Consider the following 15,569-nt stretch of genomic DNA (forward strand, 5'->3'; position numbering starts at 1 on the left):
TACATGTATATATATATATATATACATACATGTATATATATATATATATATATACACATACATGTATATATATATATATATATATATATATATATATACATACATGTATATATATATATATATATATATATATATATATATATATACACACATCAAAACATTCTGAAACTTAATACACACCCATGTGCGAACACACACACTCACACACATGCACACCAAGGGTTCTGTGTTTCAACTAAACATTTCCCACATTCGAACGAGGTATTCCAGGTGGTCTTGCAGATTTTCAGCCAGCAGACGAACGCGACCAGAAAACCTGCTCTTGTTTGACTTCTTCAGCATCGCACCCTCCTCCTCCGTGAAATACTGATCCAATTCCTTGGCAAAATCCCGAAGCAGTTTCTGAGACGACAGTCCACAAGAAGTCTTCTTTTCATTGTCCGCGTTATTCTGAAACACAGTCTGTGACAGATGTGCCATCTTTAGTGCGTCAGACTGGGCTCCCGCCCTATGTAGTCTGGCAATGTCATGCCTTCGCAGGTCATTCATACCAGAGAGGATAAAATCCAGGCAGTGTTCTATGTCGACAATGTTCCCCTTATAATCATATGCTAGTCTCTCAACTGTCGTCCTATTCACAGTCTTCTTGTTGGCCTTGACAGTGTGCGCGCCCATACCCCCAGCGGATGCTACCATGCCAGCACCAACGGCTGTAGCGATGAGTGAGGCTCCCATGGTCACAGGGGCCAAGGCAATTCCTATCACTGCAGTCACCCCTCCCACGGCACCAGTGGTGCCCCCAGCTATGCCCATGGTTTTGGCCTTCTTCTTCATCTTGTCCAGGCTGTGGGAGATGGAGTTGAACTCTGCGATGATGCTCCGCATGCAGTCACTGCGCTTCATTAAGAGGAGATTGTAGAGACGCAGGGCCTTGCTCACATGCATGGCCCTCTGTTCAAATGATCTGCATAGGGACAGTAACAAAAAATGGGTTCAAGTAACCAACATCTTCTTTTCAGTTTAGACCATTTCCTTTATTGTAAGTTAAGCAACAAGTCAGAAGATGCACACTAAAGTTCCCTCTAGAGTGGTAAAAACATGAGGAAGTGCCCTAAGGGCTGCCATTCATATGTAGCCTCTAAAGCAAAATACAAATAATCTCTAAAGGAGTGCCTTTCCAGTGGAGAAAAGTGATGCAGTGTCCCATAAGATGCCCTTGCAAATTTGTCCTTCCAATCAAAAACGATGCTGTTATGAAGTTCCCTATTGTCCCTATATGACCATGTCCAAAAGAGTGTTCTTTGAAGAAATGGTATTTAGTGCTGTATAGAAAATGCCCATCTCTGTGATACAAATTAATCAAAATTTATGGCCTGCGGGCCAGAAGTGGCCCATCAGAGGGTCCAATCCAATAATTTGTTAAGATTAATATATTTTTCAAAATAAATGTGTTGTGCCTTTGTATATCCACTGTGATCTGTAAGTTGTGATGCACATATGTAAATGTTAAACTTAGGAACAAGAAATTTCAGGTTGTTCGTTATAGGTTTTGTAACAAGATACAGATAAGAGTTCTTGTTTATAGGTTTTTATGCTATTATTTTACTGCTATGGCCTGCTTGAGATAAAAATGTGTTGTAAGTGGCCCCTGAACTGCCTTATCCATTCTAATCTAATCCAATCCAACTTTATTTATAAAGCACAAGCACAACAACAGCTGAAACTAAGTGAAATACTAGTGGCGTCTGCCCCACAAGTGCACAGTAGTTGCCCTTTTCATTTTCGCCCCCACTCTTCCAAAGGTCTGTGCACGCCACTGTGTATCAGACACCTAATTAGCATATTTTGAAAGGTCATTGTGAGGGAATTCAAATTCCACAACATTACCTTATTTCCTCTTCTAAACTGAGGCCATACAGCGATGGAGTCATGTCCGATTCTGTTGCAGTGACAGACAGCAGAGACAAATTACACACACGTTTCACTTTGATGATGTCATACAATATAGGAAACAAAATGTGGGCTTACTCGACACTCTTGTCAGCCATCTCAGCATCACAATGATTTCCTAAGGAACAGAGATCATTACATTTTCATATCAAATAAATATTTAATTTTTACATCTGTGTGTGTGTGTTAGATGGATAGATTCTTCCAAACTCTTACGAGTACAAGACAAAAAAACAACCTCATTTTATTCACAGGAAGAGGTAAGGACTAAGAAAAGCCATACATCTGCGTCCTTTTTGGACTGATGACGTGAAGAGAAGCAGTCACTCTGGTAGCGTAGTCCAGATCGAGGCATCGACCTCACTGACGTCTGTTGAACAGAAATAGAATAATAGACATGAACAACAACATCAGTTCTACTCAGTTTTATGGTCTCAGAGAATATAAAGCTCTTTGTGTGCGTGTGTGGAAAGAGTCAATCTCACGGTTGTATTTTCGTCCTCTGGCAGAACATCCAGGTAGGGCCGATGTTCTATCTCGCTGTACACTGACTCTGACTGTGTCCCTGTTGAGTACGGTGGTGGTGGTGGTGGTGGTGGTGGTGGGTTGAAGGCAGGGGGTGGTGGTCTGGTCTGTCATTGACAAAGACTTTTAAAGTGGCTTTTAGTCATACACTCAAGTTTGGACACTCTTCACACATTGCTGTCCAACTATAATCATCACTGTAATCATGATCATATTACTTTGTTACTGTACTGTACAAAATTAACGTATCTGTACTTTACTTTATTATTCTAGCAACTTTTACTTTTACTCCTACATTTACTCTAACTATCTTTGTTACTCGGTACTACCAAATAAAATCAAAGAAGAGTTGGTAAGTGGTCTGTATTTACAGTATATAGAGCTTATCTAGTCTTGACCTGCTTTACACTACAGTTTTGACATTCACACGCTTCAACAAGTGTCTCGCTCAAAGACTCATATAGAAAGACTACCAGGAATTGAACCCACAACCTTCTCGTTGAAAGAAAACTTGTCCTACCACAGAGCTACCATGGCTCAATCCTAACTTTTAAGTAACTTAAACAAAGTTTATCTCAGAGAATTACTTTTGATACTGAAGTACAGTAGATGTCATATACAAATATATATATAAAAAGTGACTTCTACCAAAGTCATTTCCTGGTAAGATAATTGTACTTTTACTCAGGTATTCCCTTTAGGTGCTTTATACAAGACTATTTTTCACACTCCCAGGAACACGTCTTGGAAATACATGAATGTAGAATGTAACCTACACTGACTTGTGACCATCAGCCAAGAGAAATATCTGAGATACTTATATTTGACATATTTGATTTTGTTACCTTTGCTTTACAGTAAGTGAATCACAACAAAAATATGAAACAGGCTAGAAAAACATTTAGTGTATACAATGTAGGGTCATATTTACCCCAGAGTATACAGTATAAAGCCACAAGGAAAAAAGACTTTTGGAGTAAATATAATAATCAAATCAATATTCTTTATAACATTATAACAATGCATTCTTTTCTCATTGAGGAAAGCATGAAGATCATTTTCAACCTTCAGTGTAAGTGTTCAGCACAGTTTGATCTTTATTAAACAAGCACACAAAAAGGAAGACAATCACTCTTTTCTTTTTTTTTGTCTTTCGGCTTCTCCCTCTCTAGGAATGAGATGCATATTTGATTTGGCAGAGATGTTACACCTGATGTTACACCTGATAACCTTCCTGATGCAACCCTCCCATTTATCTGGCCGTGGGAGTGGCCCCACTGTGGCTGGGGCCCATTTTAGAATGGGGATTGGGTACTTAGTACTTTGGTTTACAAAGATTTTTGTTAACTCTTTCCATCTGTGTTTGTAAATGCAGGGAATTCCCTTTTTCCATGACAGTGTGATGGACAACAAACGTTTTCTGTCAATATCGGTCACAGTTGTGACACTTATAATTATGGTTCAGTGCACTCTTCAGTGACTCGCATACCTGTGTAGGCGACGGTCCATACACGTGATGTAGACGAGGTGGAACTGTGGGTCTGTCTGTCGCGTCTGTGGCCTGAAAATCACACGTGTTCACTTTGTGATTTCACAAACCTGAGCACTGCATTGTCAGATTAAAAACAACAACAAAAGGTCTAAAACTAAGAATAAATACACACATGTATTGTCAAATCACAAAAAAAATTACTTTTTTCTCCCCATAACTTATTGATAACTTGTGACCTTAATTGTACCTTTTCTGCATAAGTCTCACAAGGATTGGCCACCTCTTCAGAGACACCTGCTGAGTCTGTCTGCTGTGTGGAGTAGACTGTGGATTGCTGAGCGTCAACGCTGTTCGTCTGTACAGGAAATAATAAATCAGGAAAGGTGAGTTCTACATTATCAGTTACCTTCACTGTCTCTCACAGAACTCTGACACATGCTTTAGTGAAAGGTAATCCCCTACCTTACGGGGCGTCCCTCTCATAGACTGTGCTCTCTCATAGTAGATGGCAGGAGGCGGGGGGCGCGCAGGAGGTGGAAGACTTTTCCTCTTCTCAAGATGGACCGCTGGGGGCTACAACAGAAGGAGAATGTTAGACTTTTTCCACTTAAAGTTCCAATTAATCACAACAGATATACAGTGCATTGTAAACAAGTGCACTGTGGGAATCATTTCAATAAAATACATTTAAGAAACTGTCAACTGGAACCTGCACGTGTTCTTGTGAAAATGTTTCCAAATGGGGAACAATACTTCAGACGCTGACATTTCGACTCGTCATAGCAGGAAAAATAACTATTGCACATAATAACAATAACAGAAACCCCTTTACACTAGAGGAATGTTGTGCCTTTATTCTGTCTCACTGTACTGTGCAAAAGGAAATCGTTGGTTTCTATTTTTGTGTAGAACTGGCATGGTGGGAAACACACTGATGCTGTCATGTTACATGCCACGCCAAGCCATATTGTACTTTTGACAGTAGTATTATTGATTCCTGTGCATTATCAGCTTTTACACTTTTGTCAAATAGTCAGATTATTCCTTATGTATGAGTAATATTTGTAAAACAAAAAATCTTAAAGTGTCTTAAACTCAACTTAGATATTTCCTCTTGCATTCTATGGGCACCAATGTTGCTTATAAAAGTGTGTTAGTTGTGACATTTCTTTACCCATCCATTTATTTTATTTAATTGATTATATCATTAGCAATTATTATTTTGTCCTGCTGGAAAGTAATTGTGACGAGTCATTTCGAGTCATTTGGTTAATCTTACCTTGGTTAGAACAATCATGAAATGTCTATGACACGTCTAAGGCCTCGAATTTGATGAGTCCCACAGGACTTTTTCCTCTGAAGAGTGATTATGAAGTGTCTTGCTCATATATGTGCCTTAAATACATGTATTCTAAGTCACTTCGGACCAAAACATGTGTCCAAATAAATGTGATTCATAGTAACAATAAAAGAAGATGGAGCTGCCGTGAATCATTTTAGGTGTATTTAAAATGTCACATACATTCACAGTTGTCTCAGTATTTGAGCTGCTGTTCTGGCTGCCTCCATAAACATCTGCTGTAGGTTTAGTGGAGGTCAAACATCTGATTGGCGGTGGTCTCGGAGGGGGACGCACAGGCTGGAGCCTTGGTGCAGGCTCTTCATCGTGCTGGCAACTCTGTTGACATAAGGTAGTATAATTACTTCTAATTAATGTGTGTGGATTAATCAGGAGGTTACTGTGTGTCAAACCTGCTCTACTCACCACTGCGGTAGTTTCACTGCTTGTTTCATTCACAGAGTCAGAGTTGGTGGTGTCACTTGGTGGAGGTTTTGGTAGTATTTTAGATCTAGGACGAGGTACAGGCTTGACTCTGAAATCTGGCAGAACTTCAGCTGTGACCGCAGGCTGACAATAAAGAAAATCAACAAGCGAGCGAATCAGTGAGTTAACATCTGCATTTCCACTAAAGATGGAACAAGGGGATGATAAGGAATTATAATCAGACAAAGCATGAAATTCAAGCAGGAATTCAACATTTTTATGTAAATTTTAATGCTTTGCAAAACTTGAGCTGCTTTTTTACCTTCAGTGCATCAGGCTCTTCATAGGCTGGTGGTATAGCGTCATAGCCGTTGGTGATGCTGGACTTCATCATCAGGCTTTTCCTGGGCGGTTTCGGTGGCTATGGGGTTTAAGAGAGACACATTTAAAACCGTTTTGCCTTTATCGAGCAAGCAAAGTTTATTTATTTCTATCGCACTTTTCACAAACAGAAATCACAAAGTGCTTCACGGCAGATAAAATGTGCTCATGAAACAAGATTATAGGAAAGTGAGAATATAAAATATAAAATGATACCATCCATGCTTAAATTGGCCCCCTATAAGTTATTCTCCTTGCTTGGACTGGGTTTAAAAAAACAAAAAACTTGATTTATGGCACAAAGGAACTGCCTTGGCCTATATGCAAAACAGTTAGGGGAGGATAATTGTTCATCCATTATCTATCTATTATCCATTATCTAAAAGTAAATGTGCCTGTGTTGCTTTCTACGGCTGCATATTTATTTTGACAGTAGCCTAACAGAAACTGTTCAAGACACAGAGTTGTCTGGCATTAACTCTCTGGATCTAAGCTAAGGATGAGTCAAAGTCATGGTCAAATCAAACTTTGGTCACAATGAGTACCATACGACTTTACTGTCCAGAAATGTTCTTTAACACCTTCACACTTATAGTCTTTACAGCTTGGGCATATATATCTATATATATGGGTTTTCTGTGGTGTGAAAAAGAACAAATGTACATTAAATATCATAAGAATCATGACTGAATTATATTTGTGTTGTAGACTGACAGGGACAGGTGTAACACAGATCTGTGATTTTCCTCCTGTATATGACGACTCAACATAGTCCGTGTTACACTTGAACAAATAAATCCCTCTTTGAAATCTGGAGAAACGAAAGCTTGAAATATTGAAGCTGTTACAGCAACAGAGTATTAGGGCCAAAACAACAAAAGGTAAAGTTGAGAATAAAGTTGTAATATTACCAGATTTTGTATAATTTTAAAGTTCATAATATTTATTCTCCTAATATTATGACTTTATTCTCCTAATATTTTGACTATATTCTCATAAAATTGTACCACTTTTTTAATATTACGACTTTATTCTGATACTATTACAAATGTATTCTCATAATATTATGACTTTATTCTCATACTATTACAAATTTATTCTCATGCTATTACAAATGTATTCTCGTAATATTACGACTTTATTCTCATAATATCACAACTTCATTCCAATATTATTTCTTTCCAGTTTGGCCCTAATTCTCTCAAAGCCTGAGAGAAAACCATGTCAGTTTCCCTGACAGTGAGGTTGACAGGTAAACAACACCTGCTGCTCCACTCACGAGTATAATGGCAGACATATCTGGTCGATGTCTGGTTAGTGCTGTGGTTGTGTTCTGTGCTGTGGTCATTTCTCAGAGGATTAACAAAGAGATAAGCGTTTGAGCAATGAGATGAGGATATTATATCCATCTCAGGTAAATCATGGTGCACTGCAGTATTCACATGGCTACATCACTGGTTTGTCCTGTTGTTGGGTGTAGGTGCTCTCATCGCATTCACTTTCTGCTTTTAAGTTATGTATTAAAATAGTTTGAGCCACACATCATGTCACGGTATACATATGATGTGTGAAACCTGAGTCATGAAGATTTTCAGATGTAGCAAGCCTTCAGTTGATTGGTTGAACATGCAAATAAGCAAGTTTGAACCCAGGCACAGAATTGAACTTTTTCGAGGAGTTTTCGCTCACCTGTCTTGACTCTTAGTCCAGACTTTTACTAAAGTGCTCACTTCAGCTCAATAAACCCCCATCTGGAAAGGGCAACCAGCATAAGTGTGGTGGGAACAACTCGAGTGTCTTTATGACGTTTTATTTCACATACTGGTAAGCAGGTTGTAAACCCACAACACGTACAGGGTTCTGATGAAAATGAAGGTTAACATATAACCAAAAAGTGCTTTGATAGCAAAGCTCTATAGACAAACTGCACTTTGATGACAACTGTGCTTTGATAACAACTGTACTTTGATTACAACCTGTGCATGCTCCATACACACAGACTGGAGGTCATCATAAGCCTAACATCTATCATATAATAGTTTCACCTGCTGGAAAGTTCTACAGTATATGTCACAAATGTTTGACGTAAACAAACAGAGAGAGGTCATTCTTACCGTCATTGTTCCGGTGTCTGTGTCCTCTTTGTCCAGTGTATGTTTTTGAGTGTGAATCCTGTAAAAAGAAAGCCCAACGCTCCTTCCGTGCGTTCACATGCCTGAACTCCTGTCAAGCTGCAGATGCCATGGATGCCTGCTCCTCCCTCTGTCTTTCTTCTTGTCTGCCTCATTCTCTGACATGTAGTCAGAATAAAGGGCCTGAAGGGGTGTGTGTGCATGATTTTTTTTTCCTTCAGAGAAGACAACAGCCACGAAGAATCACCCGGGCGGATTCCGGTTTTGCAAAATAAACAAACAGACAAAGTAAATGCACAAGTGGAGAGGACATATGTCATTTGAACTTGTTGATGCTTATTCTTGTACAGCATGCTCAGTGAGGACACTCACAGACTAAATGCATTCCTTAGCCCCTTACACTGACCTTAACCATCACATCCACATGCCTTCCCCTTAACCTAACCTTAACCCCAAAGCCAAATCTTAACCCATTTTAAGGTGTGACAGAGTGTGAGGACCGGCCATATTGTTTTGGTTTAATTTATTTAACCTTTATTTAAGGTAAGTTCAACTCAGAACCAGTTCTCGTTTACAGTGACAAGGACGACATAAAGATTTATGGAGGAATAGGAATCAGATTTACAACAGTGTATGATCATAACAATGTGCAATATGTGGCAAATTCCATTAGAAGCAGGAGCAAGTCACAGACAAAGTATTTTTGAAAGAGGAAATGGAAATGAACGAGCTGAGTTTTAGTAATCGTCCTCACTTTCACAAAATGTCCTCACCTCCTGTGGTTGTTAAGTTGTTGTAGGTACACAGACACATTAAAAGTAGGTATTGTGGTGGTCATGGTTGAAGTTAGAGTACGTCTCCAGGGCATGAATGTAATTAAAAGTAATCTCCTCTCTCTCTCTCTCTGTTTGACCTATTTAGGACGTTTTCTGGCATAAACAGATTACTGTCATAACTAGTTATGGTTAGTGTTAATGATGAGGCCTTGGTTAGACTATCCAAGTGAAAGGAAGTCAGTGTAAGTCTTAAAATGTATAGAAATTAGAGAATAAGTGTGTTTGTGTCTTCCAGAGAGTTGATGTTTTCATTGTGAAAGGATCATATCGGAAACTTGTTCAACAGGCCAGGTGAGCTGCTTTCACGCCGTGTCATGGACCTGAGTCAGAGGGCAGCTCCTTGATAGATGACTAAATGTAAATTGGCTGTTGTGTGGATCTGACACAATTTATCTTAATTTATCATTTCATTTCAATTTACTGAGAACTTCACTTGGTGTCTCCAGGGTCAGATTTTAAAAGAATAATTGGAAAATGAAGCCTGCGACCGTCTGTGTTTCTGCTAATTAGCTTAGCATAACATAGCATAGCCTGGTTGTGTCTAAAGCTAACATAACCCACCTACCTACCAGCACCTCAATAATAATTTCACACATAAGATAACACGTCAAACCAAAGGAAAACTATTGGACAATTATCATGACAGACATTTTGAAAATGTCACTGAAGGAAATGCACAGCTGTAAATAATCAAATCAATCATGGCTGAGTTCCACTTAGCTTCCTAAGGATGCATGCTGTCCTGACTTACCGGAAATGAACAGAGCCATTGGGGGCGACGGTAGCTCAGTGGTCGAGCAAGTTGTCTTTCAACTCGAAGGTTGTGAATTTGATGTGCCCTTGAGCAAGACACTTTACCCCCACATTGAGTTTTCATGGAGCAGTTCATGGCAAGGCCTGGTAAGTATTTGTACATTACAACACTGCAAAATTGGAATTGCAAGTTTTGCCTGTATAGGTTTAATTTGTGAACTTTACTCTTTTTCCCACACTGTTTGCATTTTTTCCTATTATATAAACGGTTTTACCAACTGAATTCCCCCGCTGGTATGAACTCATCATTTCATCCAAACTTATCCAGTTACAGTTTAACTCGTGACCATGGATGCTCGTGACCCGCGTGGAGGCTCGTGCTCGTGATGAACCAATCACAGCGCTTCACAGCGGTTATCGTCCTCGGAGAAAAACGAGTAGATACGGACATTACCGAAGCACGTTCACTCTGCTTGTCTGCGTCGTTTGAAGCAGTGGAGCTAGAGCTAGAGCTTTACCTCGTTAACGGAAGCAGTACAGAGTCATTTACTGTAGTTATCTTCATCGGCACAGACATGTTACTGCAACTGAGCATACTGCATGTCGTCATCGGGACGCTGCTGATCACACAAAGTGTCGCCATCGTCAGGTAAACACAGCTGTGTTGAAGTGCGTGTTAAAGTCAGACAACTCCGTTGTGTATGAGTGCGTGTAATTATTGTTATTCAAAAGTCACGTGTTTCACTTTCACTTGTCTCGGTCAAATGTGTGTTTCACAGAGTTCCTCTTCACAAAACCAGAAGTCTGCGCCGCCTCATGAGCGACAATGGGAGTTCTGTGCAGGAGCTTCTGGCTCTGGCGAAGAGCACCGGAGCTGTGGACAGCTATCCTGCACCTAACCTGCCCGTGGAGAGGCTGACCAACTTCATGGATGTACGTTTGTGTGCACTCACTCACGAACTTCCCTTCCCTTGAATTGTTTAGGAGAGTTTATTGGCTGAAATCAAATATACTACCCACAATAATGTTTTATTAGTGTATACATGCTTAAAAATTGAACAAAAAGTTATCTGAAGCTTTAGAATAAGCCTAATATTTATATACTCTCTGTGCCTCCATGTTTCTACTAGGGATGGGACAATACCACTTTTTTGTGTCAGATACCAATATTACAATGTCACAATGACCTGACAGTAGAGTTTAGATCGGGCCCCATAAAAACAGCCCGACCTATTAACTGTAATTATGAGCCTGTGTCTGATTTTAAGGCCAACATTTTTTTAAAGAATTGGGCCATTTCAAACAACAGTGTAGGTTTGTGTATGGACGTGTCCCCACCAATAATTGGAGAAAGCCCTGAGGACCAAGATTTTGGAAACACTGATTTAGAATCTAATCAAAATGTGAAATACTATATTTTTTTTAGGTCCAGATACCTGTGACTAAATATTTTGTGCCTTTTTTTTGTAGCTCTGTAAGTTGTAATGCACATGCAGATACTTCATTCATGTAAAACAAAGGGAAACATTTAGAATTCTTCTTTATAGTAGGGATGTCCCGATACCACTTTTTATGTGTTCAATACCGATATCACAAACTCGAGTACCGATACCGATGTTGTACCGATACAGTCGCTTTTTGAACATTTATGAAGCTGTTAACAGCACATTTGTGCTGGGTCATTTCAAAGACATAATTCTCCAATTGTGTAACAGATATTGTTCTCCCAAAAAGATGAAATAAACAGCCCAAACATGACTCAGCTAAAATGGTTTTGCTGATTTTTAATTTACACTTTTACAGTCTGTGCATAGCGAAGCATGCGATATACAGTCGAGGATTTTATCCAGTGATTTTGACCAGTAACGGACCGATACTGATTACCATCCCTAGTTTATAACTTATTATTCGATTATTTTACTGTTCCAGCTCACTTGAGATCAAATGTCGTTGTACTGCTTAGACTATACTCTTTTTTAACTTTTTTAATGTCTAACACAACATGAAAGTCAGATGGACTTCATTGTGTTGTGCTTTTGTATTGAGTGGCTTAAAAACACGTTGTAGTTGTTGTTGTACTTGGCATTCGTTAGGTGAAGCTGCTTTTTTTTTCCTGGTATGTTTATGTCTGTACTTGTTGGTTCACATTTGTGTCCTAAGGCTCAGTACTACGGGCTGATCAGCATTGGCACTCCGCCGCAGGACTTCACTGTGCTGTTTGACACCGGCTCCTCCAACCTGTGGGTCCCCTCCATTCACTGCTCTTTCTTTGATTTGGCCTGCTGTGAGTTTGACTTTTTGTGCACATAATTGTATTTAGGGCACCTTCTGTGTACATTTGTTCAGTGCATGTTCCTGTGAGCCACTTCCTGGAGAGACGTTTGAATTGTTGTGTGACTTTCGCACCTACCATAGATGTGTGAAAGGTGCCTCAGACCATGAACTAATCTACTGTTCAGTTTGTTTTTAAATACAGTGATTTGAAGTTCAAAAAGAAAAAAAGAGAAACACTTTTTGTGGTAACAAAAGGAATTTGTCAATTCATTTCTCTCCATTCATACTGGAAATGCTGAACACTTCCTGACACACGCCTATCAATAAACAAATGGGTGTCAAATACAGGGTGCAGCATGTGACAACAGGATGTGGCTTTTTGGTGAAGAGTGCTTGAATTAAATAAGATAAAACAAACTGTTAAAGCTATATAAAACCTTACGCTTTTGGGACTGTTGCTTCAGAGTTTTTCCATGTTTGAGTTTTTATTTTGCTGGTTTGATTTGATTCACCTCAGTGAATGTTTCCTCACATAAATGCAAATGAAGGTAGTGGAAGCAAATTGATTGTATATTGGAGAGTTTCCATCTTGTTTTGTTCTCTCATGTTAGGGCTTCATCACCGGTACAACTCAAGGAAGTCGAGCACGTATGTTAAGAACGGCACAGCGTTCTCCATCCGGTACGGCAGAGGCAGCTTATCTGGCTTCATCAGCGAGGACACCGTCTCTGTGAGCTTGAGAAACACTCACATGCACACACTCACTCACATTCAGCGCTCTGTGTTCCGCAGCATTCCTCAGCGTTTGGTGGTCACGCCACTCTTATCATTTCATTAGAAGTCCAGTTTTTCCTCTTGGTTGTTGACATTCCTCCTCTCTGCCTCTCTGGTGGCTGCAGCTTGCAGGTCTGTCCGTTCCCGCTCAGCAGTTTGCCGAAGCAGTGAAGCAGCCTGGCATCACGTTCGCCGTCGCTCGCTTCGATGGGGTGTTGGGCATGGCCTACCCTTCCATATCAGTCGCTAACGTCACGCCGGTGTTTGACACGGCCATGGCTGCCAAGCTGCTGCCTCAGAACATCTTCTCTTTCTACATTAGCAGGTTTTTGTCAATGTTAACACCCGTGAGACAAAAATGTCACGCTGCAACGTCTGGTTGTTAAAGCAGCGCTTCTGTCCAACCTGTCCTGCAGAGACCCAACAGCGGCGGTTGGAGGGGAGCTGATGCTGGGTGGAACCGATCCGCAGTACTACACTGGAGACCTGCACTATGTTAATGTTACACGCAAGGCTTACTGGCAGATTAACGTGAACGGGTGAGGAGAATCCTGTAAGGCTTCATTGTGCGAGAGGAACTGGGATCTATAAAAAACGTCACATGGCCTTGACGTAGTTTTTGTTCTGCGTTCAGTTCTCTTTTGTGTCCTTGCACTTTGAAAGATGTTAGATATTTAAGGCAGCATTAAAGCAGGTTGTCATATTATGATGAAACTGACACATGTTACTTCTCTCTCTCTGCCCTCCTTTGTCCTGCAGAGTTGAAGTTGGCAACCAGTTGACTCTCTGCAAAGCCGGTTGCCAGGCCATTGTTGACACGGGAACTTCCCTAATAGTCGGCCCACGAGAGGAAGTCAGAGCTCTGCACAGAGCCATTGGTGCTCTGCCACTGATAATGGGAGAGGTAAAGCTGAGAAAACTAATCCCGAGTTTATGTTCTTCTCTTTTGTTTTTGAGAGATCATTTCAAGATCATGTCCCCTCCATCTCCCTCTCCCTCAGTACTTCATTGACTGTAAAAAGATTCCATCTCTCCCTGTCGTCTCCTTCAACATCGGAGGGAAGATGTTCAACTTGACTGGAGAGGATTATGTCATGAAGGTAGATGGACCATTTGTAAAAGGATCCTTTTTGAGTTGTGTAGCCTGACATGGCATTTCCCTCTGAACCAAGAGTTACTGTGACATGTCCAGTCATTATGGCCATCAGAAATGTTTCTTAATCCAGATCTGCTAATGATCACTTGAGGCACATTGAGAGTCTCCAAGACAAGTAAGATTTGGTGGTTTAGCCAATTCTCTTTGTTTGTAACTGAGGCTGCTGCACAGTTAACACAGATTATTAGAAAACCAAGCGCTGAATCGTCGGTCTTAAACGATACTGACGGGATAAACAAACACGCTGAGGTTACGACCAAGTCAAAATGTGCCAAGATATTTCTAAAGATCAAATCAAATTTGCTTTTCCATTTTTACTCTACTCAAACCAAGTGTGCAATGATGATTGAAGTTGCATTTCCAAATGCTCAAATATTCTTTGATTTACAACAGGGTTTTTTAAGTGTTTCTTCTCTGTTGAGACATTTTTTTTAAATAATTTAATTTAGTTTATTCATTATTGGACATTAAACTATAATTTTCCAACTTACTTATAGGCTTTTGTTTACAAAGTAAAAATTCTAGTCCAGGGATTACTTTGCATTTCCACATTGTCTCTTTAGTGTCAGCTGTATGTGGCTGCTTGTGCTCGACATTCCTGCCTTAAGTGACATCATGTAAAGACGAGACTGCAGATTGTTACAAACGGAGGACTCCTCCGCTCGCCTTCTCTTTCCTAAGTGTGTCAGGGAACTACGGTGGCCTTCACATACCATAAAGGATAGTGTTCATTCATTTGTACAGACCTCTGTCAAGACCCTTGCAATTCATCCTAACCCCCCAGTGGATATTGTATTAGTCTAAATACAGCACAGTCTGACCTGAGTCTGTATAGCATTTCTGAACGGGCAGAAGTTAAATCCGTGTCTTTTATCCTTTTAATCGCAGGAGTCTCAGATGGGTACGTCGATCTGCTTGTCAGGCTTCATGGCCATGGACATCCCTCCTCCTGCAGGGCCCCTGTGGATCCTGGGAGACGTATTCATTGGGAAGTACTACACTGTGTTTGACAGGAACGCCGATCGTGTCGGGTTTGCTCCCGCTAAATAGATCCAGGGGAGAAAAAAAAAAGGTGTCACTGCTTATTTCCAAAGATAATATGCTTTAAAGGGTTCGTTTTGAAAAGGTGATGTTATGTCGGTCGTCTACACTGAAAGACATCAATGTCTCACATGTGTCGCTGTTGGCATGAGAAACAAGTGTGGATACTTCACGAATAACCGTCTGCCACTGAACAAAGCCGCTGCTTCAGTTTCTTGCACTCGATTGAGCTTTAACGTGATGTCTCTGATGTGATTCAGGACAGAACTATGCATTTTGATATTTGTGCTGTATGATTTTTGTTGTCAAGATATTTCATTAAGGGGAAAACTAACCCCAAAACATTCGAATAAACCCTAAACTGAATGTTAATTTAAAATTAAATTGATCTTCCTTTTGTACACTGAACATATCTCAGGATGTTTTAACGCTTATGTGAGTTTTATAAATGAAATCTGACAGAATAAAATGTACTGATCAAAGATGATGA

General features: G+C 40.2%; 3 protein-coding genes across 3 annotated transcripts; 1 reads left to right on the forward strand and 2 right to left on the reverse strand.

The window, feature by feature from the left end:
- Positions 1-152: 152 nt before the first annotated feature.
- LOC122785490 lies at positions 153-2,736 on the reverse strand. The gene is made up of 5 exons (XM_044051314.1): positions 2,436-2,736; positions 2,234-2,320; positions 2,029-2,068; positions 1,888-1,939; positions 153-964 (listed from the first exon to the last, which is right to left on the reverse strand). Exons 2-5 carry the CDS (start codon positions 2,303-2,305, stop codon positions 232-234), a joined length of 897 nt encoding a protein of 298 aa, XP_043907249.1. The 5' UTR covers positions 2,306-2,320; positions 2,436-2,736; the 3' UTR covers positions 153-231.
- On the reverse strand, positions 2,385-8,602 carry LOC122785229 (extensin-like). The gene is made up of 8 exons (XM_044050951.1): positions 8,228-8,602; positions 6,055-6,153; positions 5,733-5,876; positions 5,490-5,645; positions 4,430-4,540; positions 4,215-4,322; positions 3,965-4,036; positions 2,385-2,582 (listed from the first exon to the last, which is right to left on the reverse strand). The coding sequence occupies exons 1-8, from the start codon at positions 8,231-8,233 to the stop codon at positions 2,385-2,387; spliced, it is 894 nt and encodes a 297-aa protein (XP_043906886.1). The 5' UTR covers positions 8,234-8,602.
- Positions 8,603-9,907: 1,305 nt separating this feature from the next.
- napsa (napsin A aspartic peptidase) lies at positions 9,908-15,561 on the forward strand. The gene is made up of 10 exons (XM_044051280.1): positions 9,908-9,981; positions 10,163-10,483; positions 10,614-10,767; positions 11,995-12,118; positions 12,720-12,838; positions 13,008-13,207; positions 13,299-13,421; positions 13,642-13,786; positions 13,884-13,982; positions 14,927-15,561. The coding sequence occupies exons 2-10, from the start codon at positions 10,221-10,223 to the stop codon at positions 15,086-15,088; spliced, it is 1,389 nt and encodes a 462-aa protein (XP_043907215.1). The 5' UTR covers positions 9,908-9,981; positions 10,163-10,220; the 3' UTR covers positions 15,089-15,561.
- The last annotated feature ends 8 nt before the right edge of the window (positions 15,562-15,569 follow it).

Source organism: Solea senegalensis, linkage group LG19 (assembly GCF_019176455.1).
Source record: "Solea senegalensis isolate Sse05_10M linkage group LG19, IFAPA_SoseM_1, whole genome shotgun sequence".
Lineage (NCBI taxonomy): Eukaryota > Metazoa > Chordata > Actinopteri > Pleuronectiformes > Soleidae > Solea > Solea senegalensis.